This window comes from Choloepus didactylus, chromosome 11, assembly GCF_015220235.1.
Source record: "Choloepus didactylus isolate mChoDid1 chromosome 11, mChoDid1.pri, whole genome shotgun sequence".
Classification (NCBI taxonomy): domain Eukaryota; kingdom Metazoa; phylum Chordata; class Mammalia; order Pilosa; family Megalonychidae; genus Choloepus; species Choloepus didactylus.
In genome coordinates, this window is record NC_051317.1 from 67,370,943 (window position 1) to 67,381,132 (window position 10,190).

At 41.5% G+C, this 10,190-nt stretch overlaps 1 protein-coding gene and 1 pseudogene across 1 annotated transcript; both read right to left on the reverse strand.

The window, feature by feature from the left end:
- Positions 1–4,681: 4,681 nt before the first annotated feature.
- Positions 4,682–6,473, reverse strand: LOC119506145 (male-specific lethal 3 homolog). Its single transcript, XM_037799080.1, has one exon. It carries the CDS (start codon positions 6,400–6,402, stop codon positions 4,831–4,833), a length of 1,572 nt encoding a protein of 523 aa, XP_037655008.1. The 5' UTR covers positions 6,403–6,473; the 3' UTR covers positions 4,682–4,830.
- Positions 6,474–8,067: 1,594 nt separating this feature from the next.
- On the reverse strand, positions 8,068–8,273 carry LOC119506481 (annotated as a pseudogene).
- Between the last annotated feature and the right edge of the window lie 1,917 nt (positions 8,274–10,190).

A 10,190-nucleotide genomic window follows, 5' to 3' on the forward strand; every position in this document is an offset into this window, starting at 1 on the left:
GCTTGTCCCTATTCTTTTACAAACTTAAGTTTTGAGATTTCTCCAGCTAGTTCAAAATATATCTCACACATGAAATCTCTCTGAATGTCTAGGTAGGAAATGATTTTTCCTTCCTCTGAATTCCCACAAGCTTCCCATGTTTATGCTCCCTATCACTTTTATTTGTTAAAAAAAAAAAGTAATATTTATTGAACAATTTCTACATACCAGGTGCTGGTTTTTACCTACTGTGTCAGCCTGGATCCACCAAGATGAGAGAACATATATAACATGAAAGAAACTTACTGGGTGGGGGGAGGAGCTGTAGAGGAGAAAAGCAGAAGGAGTAGCAAAAGGTGAAATGACCCCTCATGTCACAATTCTGGTTTGATGCCTGGGGAAGGAGAGAGGGAAGGAAGGAAGCTTGGGTAGGAAAGAGTCTCAGACTTCAATATAATTCCAAGAACTATTCAGTCAAACCAATGGGGAGTCTTTCAGCCAAAGTCACCTTTTTGAGGATTCCCTTATCTCATAGGAGTAACCTGCATTGTTACACCATAATGCTTGGCCATTGGCTGGGAGCAGCCCTGTGGAATATAGTGGTGGAGCCAAAGGGACAAGTAGCTGAGGTTGTTAATCAAATATGCTTCCACAGCATGAAGTCTGAGCTATGCTTTTTCACAGCTGTCACACCTACATTGGCTCATTGAATCTTCACAAAAATCTTATGATGCTAGTGCTATTATCATCCCCTTTTTAAAATAAGGAAACAGGCTTAGAGAGGTTAAGTGACTGTGTTACTGTTATGCAGCTAGTAATGGAATGGAGCCAGTGTTTGCCCTTTAAACTATCATGTGATTTTAACATTCTGCATTTATTGTGTAAATAAGTAAATGCACCTTGGTGTTGCCTAGGAGGTGAGAATCTGAAATGACAATAATAAATGCCATTCTGTTTTTTGTTGGGCCCAGAAATTCACATTCATCCTTCCAGTTTTAATGACACACAAGTCCTTCCGCCATCTGTGGACCAAGAAATAGAACTTATTTTTTTTTGTTTTTCAGATGATTACTATTTATTCTTCTGATAAAATATTCTGAAATACTTTATGAATAAAACAATTCATTAGTAGCTCAGCCTAAAATGCTGAGGCAATAAGATTCTCATATTTTTCCTGTAATTTTTGAGCCATCATTCCACCTCTATTTCCTGCTGACACTAATAGACAATGCATTGCTGATCTCACACACACTATTGGTCCTACAACTGCATACCTCTTTTTCTTCTAAGAAATTCATTTTTTTCTTTCTTGTTCTATGACTCTGTTTTCCCGTGAGTGAGAAGTTGTGAATGGCCTCACTTAGAGAAACAAGTAAGGACAGTTTCCAGTCGATTTATTGAAAGGAAACTTAAACCAAAAACCACATTTCTCCTTCCCCCAAATAAAGAAAAGAAAACTGGACATTTAGGGCTAGGGAAAGTAAACAATTGCCTTCTTTTTTCAAGCTCCTTTTCCTTACCTTTTCTCTGGGCCCACTTTAAAAATAGGTATCAGGTTTGTAACTGGAACTGGAAGCACATTGGGACCAACTATTATCTAAAGGAGGTATGGTTGCTGGTTCATTCACTCTGAGCATCTGAATCTCAGCTCTAATTTTCTGCTATGTACTTCTGTTCTGGTTCAGAGACTTTTCTGTAACAACACCTGGAGGGTGTACTTCAACTTTATGTTGGGAACAGAAAGGATGAGTTGAAAATGATTGTGCCCACATGATGGAATGATCTTTCACTCCAAATGATGAAGTTAAAATAATACTTAGTTTAAGTATCACATGATTCAGATTTTATAGTATCTTTGTCCTGGTCTTATGTGTCTTCTCCATCACCTAATTCTGCATCATCCCTTTATGATAGCTTGTTGATTTCACTAGGGTGCTTGTACTCTATCTTCAATTGTTTAAGGGTCAGTTTTCAAAGCACAGCCTTTATCACATTCTAGCAAAGACTTTCTTGTTCCTACCCATTACTGCCCAGGTCTGGTAACATCATAATTCAAAGTAGCACAGCTCTGCTGTCTTCCAGTGAGATCTTGGAAACAAACAAACAAAAAAATTGGGTATACATACTCAAGATAGGCTTCTTGCTACTGCAGTGAGGTTATATGGAATGCCAGCATGTGGTGAGAATAAAAAGTTTCTGGGCTGAACACTATCTTTAGGAATCTTCTCCAATGAAATATTAAAAGACACCAAATAAGCAACCACACAACCCATCTCCCAAGCCCTCCTTGGTTGCTTCCAGTTTCACTAATCATTTTCCTCATGACTACAGTGTGTGGAATTTTACTTTCCAGTTCAGGGACAAAGACCTGCCCTGGACATTGTGGTAAGGATGGGGGTCAACTCTCCCAAGAAAACTTTTAACTGGTAAGATGAACAAGTCTCATTCATAGGCACATAATTCAAAGCTTTTGTTTTTCCCCACTGTCATGTTAAGATTAATTTATTGGGGGAAGATATTTTTCTTCTGCCTTTGGAAGCAAACTACATCAGGCAGCATGATATATAATATTTCTGGTCATAATAAGGTTATGAAAGACCCCAAATCACTTAAGTTACAAAACACAGTCTTAGTTCAGAAAGTAGGATGTTCAGTCATAAGACTTTAATCAACACTTCAGTTTGCATCCAAAAATAAGACTTCTTATCTGCTTGTCAGAGCTACCTTAATCAAGTTTGTTTTTAGGCTCAGTAGCTGCTCTTTCTGACTTTGGGGCTGAAGAAAGTAGAGGAAAGACAGATAAAGGAAAACACTATTTGTCATGCTTGTAAGCTGGTGTTTTGCTCTCAGAATCTCACAGGGATTGTTCCAGGGCTCCCAACCAGCTCTGCCCTTTAGGCAGTATCACACAACTCTCCTGAGGCTGCCTGAGGCTCACCTTTGGTGTGTTGTCCTAATCACTCCTCAACTTCTGATTTTCCAGCGCTCATTTCCCACAGACACTCTCATCAGGGTCCCCTACTCCTCAGGCACAAATGCTTTTAGGTTCTTCTTTGGGACCTAAAACAACAACTTGAAAGTCACCATCTGGTTCCAGGCATCACATCTTTGACTTGCATGAGATGGCAATACAGTCATTTTCCGACTGCAGCCCCCTCTTTGCACCCTCAGAATACCAGAGGTTTTCTCGCTTTGGCATATGTCAAATAAGTTTCCCAAATTCTAGGCAACAAAAACAGGTTCTGAACGGTTTCCTCTGGAACCCTCTACTAGACTCAAAGCGAGGGGACAGGCCCCATCCCCACCTCTTCCCTTGGAATGGAAAGTAGAACTCATAGTTCAGCTTTCTCCAACTAAAGCTTCTTCATAAATCTTCTATTTAATTTCTGGTTGTGGGATCTTTATACCTTTGAAGTGGGGTATTGACAAGGCCCAAAGTCATGTAACTGTTCTGCGTGATTTCCTTTGTAATTTGCGTCTTGATGATCAGCTTCTCTACTCACTTGATATCTGATGTTATTTTAAAATATGACTTTTCATTTCATTTAATATTGTCTTACATATCCTTTCAGTGTTCTCACCCTTTTTGTCATCTTCTATCCAAATTTCCTTATTCTTTTACTGCCCACTCTATTGAGAACCTAAAGTTTGTCATCTGTCTGGGCTTATCTATCCTTTCTTTGCCCTCTTCATCCTTTTCCAACATCTAACATATCTCAGCCTCCCCCATAGAGGTTTTTTTTTTTATTTTTTAAATGAAAATTTATTGAGATATATTCACACACTATATAATCCATCCACAATATACAATCAATGGCATGTATACAATTCTACACAGATTTAAAAAACAAAAATTTCACTCCCCACTTCCAGCACTCAATCTCACAAGCAAACAAAAATCCATGAAGCCTTAAAACAAAATTTTCTTGTCATAGAAAATAATGAAATAAGTAGAAATTTTATTTCCAAAGTCTTCAGAGATTATTAAAAACACAAATAAAATATCCTTTTAAAAAGTGTCCCAAATCAGACTGGAGGTTTGATGTACTGAGCCCTTGAGCATGGGACTTGCCCTTATGAAGCTCATTACCACAAAGGAGAGTCTAACCTTGCATGTAATGGTGCCTAAGAGTCTCCCCTGAGTACCTCTTTGTTGCTCAGATGTGGCCCTCTCTCTCTCTAACTGAGCCATCTCAACAGGTGAACTCGCTGCCCTCCCCCCTATGTAGGACCCGACTCCCAGGGGTGTAAATCTCCCTGGCAATGCAGAATATGACTCCCTGGGATGAAGGTGGACCCGGCATCGTGGGACTGAGAGTATCTTCTTGACCAAAAGGGGGATGCAAAATGAGACGAAATAGTTTCAGTGGCTGAGAGATTGCAAATGGAGTCGAGAGGTCACTCTGGTGGACATTCTTATGCGCTGCATAGATAACACCTCTTAGGTTTTTTTTTTTTTTTTTTTTTTTTTCTCAGAAAGTCGGACAGCGCTTTATTGAGATGAACAAAAATAAGGTTTTACAGAAAGGGAATCTTAACAAGCAAATGTGTAGCTATAATTTTCTTTTTTGCCATCAATACCAATTCCCTCTAAAATACTTTGTGACCAATTTGCAGTTTCCAAGTAAAACTAAAATTTGTCTGAGAGTTATTCAGCCTCAGAAGAAAAAGGAAGTTTGAAAAAAAAATGTATGTGAACGAATAACTAAAAAAATGTGTTTATTGCTAACAAATAACTGCAACTTCTAACTCTTATTTGAACTTTCATGACCCCACTGTTTGTTAGTTCTTACACTGAAATCTAGAGCACAGAGCTAGATAGAGAAACTGTTCTTACAGAAGCCAAGAACTTTAATAAATTGCCCTGGGATTCTTGGTGCTGTAGTGTGCCTCACAGGCAGCAACATAAGCAGACTCTGGGAAGAAGTCGTCATGGTATTCTGCTAAAAACCTCAGAAAGAGATCAAAGTGCTTCAGTAAAGCCTTTAGATTCTTCTCAGAAAAAGACATCTTTCCAAGGATTTCTGGAAGTTTGACAAACAAGCGCAGCAGATGTTGTGACCCATAAATGTAGGAGGGTGGAGGTGGCTGGTCACTCGGGGGGTAATTGTCAGGCATGAGTTTCCAGGAAAGGACCTCGTTTATTTCATTATTTCTTCTCCCTTCAAAGCCAGCAAACACACCACTACCTTCCTTGTTAGGAGTCAGAGGAATAGGTGATGATGATCTGCTATGTACAGGTGTCTTCTTTTCCAGGTGCAGGAACAGCTTGGGCATGGTGGCAGATGAGTCTGCATGCCAGCGTCTGGGCTGAGGTGATGCGCTACTTTCAGACAGCCTGTCAAAGCTTGAGGTGTGGCGAGTGGACCGTCTCAGAGACTGCAAGGCTTCTGGCTCAGCTTTGCGTCTTTTGGGTGTGGCTGGCTCGCCTGTGGTAGGCTGACTCTCGGTGGACTGTGGAGTGGATGGATTCAACAAAGGTGGGCTCGGAGACAGCTCCTCCTGGTTCCTGGTAGTGTTTGTGGCACTTTCCTTAATTGGAAGGAAAAATTTGGATGAAGTCACCTTTTTATACTGAGCTTGTTCATATGGATAGAATAAAACCAATGGGAGACTGTAATCAAAGGTTATTCTTAAGCCATCAACCATCTCCTTACAAAGGTCAACATTCTTCTCTGCTGGAATATAGTGCACATTCATGTTGGCATGTGACATGGTGTGATGGTGACGAGGCCTTTCATTGGCCGAAAAGGCTGCATTGATAGCAAAATGCTTCACATAGGATTCCAAAATAGTTATGATGTTGGTCTGGCATGGCAATTTCACTAACCGTTTCCTCCTGTTAATGTAGTAACAATCATCCTCAAGCTTCTTCTTCAGAACTTCAGGAATATCTATAGTTATTGTTCTTTCTTCCATTTCCCTTTTTGTGCGCAGCTCTAGCTCTTCTTTCACTTCGGTCTTTTCTTCAATATCACTTTCTTCACTTCTTATTCCCGCATCTGTTTCTTCGCTGCTGTCAGCAGAGGAATTGCTTATTGAATTTTCAGCATTTTCATCTTTTTCTTCAACAGGGAGGCTTTTTAAGACACAGTCAACACCAGGCAACCTGCAGCGCTTCTTCTTTCTTCCTTTTCTTCTCAGGCAAGCTACAGCTTTTCTTGCCAATTTACGCTGCAATCTTCGGTTTTCATCTGTGTCAGGAAGCACATGATCTTCAGCTGCCCACCTGTCCCAGCTTCTGTTCCAACCATTAAAATGGATCAAATATTCTGGGATCTTTCTTCCTTTTTCGTCTTTCCCGACAATAACATCGACAACCTTGGCATCGTACAGCACTCGCGCCTTGGTGGGGTCCGGCTCGAAGCACAGCACTTTCTCCCCCGAGTGGAATTGGAATTTCATGCCCTCCCTCGAGCTCATCTGCTCATCGTGGCGGAGGGAGCGAGTCCAGGCCGGGCGGGGCGCAGCGCGGTGGGGGCGGGGAGGGTGGGGGCGGGGAGGTGCGGCGCCGCGGCCCGGGGACAGCGGAGGGGGCGGGGCCGTGGCGCAGTTCCGGCCGCCCCTCCCCCGGCCCCCTCGGCCCCGCCCCCTCCCGCCCCGCGCCGCCGCGGGGGCCTCGGACAGGCCGAGCGCGCGCTCACGGCCCTTCCCACCCCCAGATCCCCGGCGGGAGCGCGCCCTACCCGCACGTCCCCACCGGGGGTCCGGGAAGCGGTGCGGGCGAGGGGCGCAATCCTCCGACGAGGTCGTCCCGCAAACGTCCCCTCCCCTCTGGACGGAAAGCCCTCTTAGGTTTTAATGTATTGGAATAGCTAGAAGTAAATACCTGAAACTACCAAACTCCAACCCAGCAGTCTGGACTCCTGAAGACAATTATATAATAATGTAGATTACAAGGGGTGACAGTGTGATTGTGAAGACCTTGTGGATCACACCCCCTTTATCTAGTGTATGGATGAGTAGAAAAATGGGGATAAAAACTAAAGGACAAATGGGGTGGGATGGGGGGATGATTTGGGTGTTCCTTTTTCACTTTTATTTTTTATTCTTGTTCTGGTTCTTTCTGATGTAAGGAAAATGTTCAGAGATAGATTGTGGTGATGAACGCATTAACTATGTTATCATACTGTGGACAGTGGATTGTATACCATGGATGATTGTATGGTGTGTGAATGTATTTTAATAAAACTGAATTTAATAATAAAAAAAAAAAGTGTCCCAAATCAAAGTGAAGGCACGTCATCAAAATAAAACACTGTGACATTAAGAATTCTTTGAGGCTATAATATTTTCCCTTACTTTGTTTTTATCCATTTGAATGCAAGTTACATTTTAAACATTTATTAAAGACAGGAAGTAATGTAGTATTTGTTAAAGCACAATCATAAAATAGAGGAACTTGAGAAAATGATCACATCTGCTTCATACATAGAATGGGGCAACCTCGTACATAGTACAACATTAATCTTTCCCCAAAAAGTTTCTAAAAACAGCTCCCATGTTTAGTGTTTAAAAATAAAACAGTCTTCTTATTTAGAAAAATCAAGACATCATTTGATTAGTAAAGCCTATTCTTCCCCCCAATTTTATAGTTGGTTATCTTCATGTAGAAACTAAATTTATGAGATAAGAACAAATTTTGTTATGGTATAAAAATCTTAGAAACAACAAATTACAATATTCAATTTTTAAAAAACAAAAATGTTTTCCTTCCTAAAATGTAAACATCCAGTAAATAAAACACACACGGTATTCCAGGTACAGAAACACTGGTAATTCACTTATGAAAGAGATGTATTTTGGTATATTTGGTGGTAGGATTTGTGTTTAAGTATAAAGAACGTCACCAAAAGAACCAAGTCATTATTATTTAAAAGTTCCACTCTTTCACCCAGTTTCCTTATTTGAGCAGAAATGCATCAATTTCTGTAGAATTTTGGCTATAGGACCAGGCCACAGGAAAGGTCTCAAATATCTAAAAGTTGTTTGGCTAGAGGAAAGAGTTTTCTTGAATCTTGGAGACAGTCGTTCACTCCTTTGTGCTTGAAGGCATTCCTCAATGAACTTCCCTACTCTGCACGATCTTCAGAGGAAAGCACAGGATCTGGGCTCCCGGAAGGGGTTGCTCCCGGCCGGCACCCCACCAGCAGGCCATCCTTGCAGGCATTCTGCACACAGTACTGTTGAAGTTCTGCAGCCTCATGAGAGACCTTGATCCTCTCCACACTTGCCTCCAGCTTGAGCTGCTGCACCAGGTGCTGCAGAGCGTTCACTCTCGCCCAGGAAGACATGGCGGCAGTGGCTGTGCTGGGCTCCCTCCCCAACTGAGTTCTACCTTTTGGGCTTCTCTGGTTCAGAACTCTGCTCTTTGCTAAGGGAACTGGTAATAACTCCTATGAGTATATTACTGCTGTGTTTTATCCCAAATTGCCCCAGGGCACTTTAAATTACTGCCAATTGGGATTGCCATCCAACTCAGTAGTTCTCTAAATTTGTGGATGACTTGTTGTTGTTCTTTTTCTTTCCCTTATAATTATTTTTTAACAGAATTCCTTTTTCAAACTATATATTTCAGCCCATTTATTAGTAAATATTTCAAACAAGCAAAAACTAATAAATGGGGGCAAAGCTGGAGTGGAGGCTTTCCTTTCCTTCTCCATACAGCCTCTTCTGCATTGATACACAATCCCAGAGCTTTGAGAAACACGCTTTGAAGCTTCCTGACTTTTAAAATGGGAGCAAGTCATGGGGGATAGACTTTGGGAAAGCATGTGTGTCCCACAGTCCTACAAAGTCACACCACATGGACTGCTTTCTTGCCTGTGTGAAGCCTGATGGCCATGGCCCTGTCTCCCTCCTTACCTCTGGCACTATCAGCGTCTACATTAGTGCTTCAAGGTGTGATTCCAATGCAACCTGGAATCTGGTTTATTTATTTCTCTGAAACCCAAGCCCCTGAAATGGAATCCCTACGAAGAAGCACATAAAAGCCTGGTAGAATTTTCTTTAAAAGCCAGAAAAGCAAAACAAAAACAAACAGCTCTAAACACTTTATTCTGTGGATTATGATGTTTATGGCATTTTAATACCATTCCTTAAATCCCTAAACCAGATGAACTTCTGAGACTAATTATGCTCATGGCTTTTTGAACCCTGAGTGCCAGCCTCCGAGTTATTGCCTAGAGTATCCAAAAAGAAAGCCAAAAGATCTCCAGAAGCCAACATTTCCTGCATTGACTTTTTCCTATAAGGGTAATAACATTCTGTGATATTGATATCACCTAGCCAGCATAGATGAACACCCCCTACTCTTTAACTGTCCCACCCCCAACCAAGTACATATTTAAACATATTCAGATTTCATGGCCAGACATGGAGAGTAGCTGCTTGGGGAGAAACGGCGTGATGGTTCTACTTTTTCCTGGGTGAGCAGAAGGATTCAAGAAGGATAGAGAGAAACAGATTCATAACACAGGAAAAAGAAAATAGTCTCTTTCCTCCTCATGATCATGACCCTGTTGGTGAGCCCGTATGAGCTTGCATTTGCTATGTGGGTCTGCTCTGAAATGAGTTAAAAGAAAAAATCTCAGCATGTTCCTGAAGGTCACAGTGGGCATGATCAGGATCTGAAATTCCTGAACCCACAGAAATTTGGACTGATTATTTTGCATTATTTTTGCATTATTTTGGACTTTCTCTCTGGGGAGAAATAAACTCTCATCTGAGGGCAGGGGGCAAAGGGTAAGCTTAGAGTGGAATCTCGTGTGCTTATGCTACAGCCTGGGGATCCCAGATTGCCAAGCAGCCTAAAGAGAGCTGCAATTGAGCGCTCTACTGCAGGCATGACAGAGGCTCAGTGTGGGCTGTGGGAAAGCTTGCAGCAGGGACCTGTTCTGAATAACCTCCTTCGGATATTTGGAGTGGCAAGAACATTCTCTATGAGATGGGAAAAAAATGTTTCAAAAATTGTTACCTTTAAAGTAACCATTTCCCTTAAAATTTATTTCACAAAAATGAACTGAAAGATTGATATCTAATGATTAACATTTAATAGTTAATACCATGAAGCCAGAAAGGGAGGGATCAAAACTATACCAATAAGGACATCAGCCTACTTCCTCCATAAACACTCCCAACCACTCAGGCCCTTTTCTCTCCTTTGATATCTGCAGTGTATGTGTGTAATCTGGCACTTGAGCATTATCTTA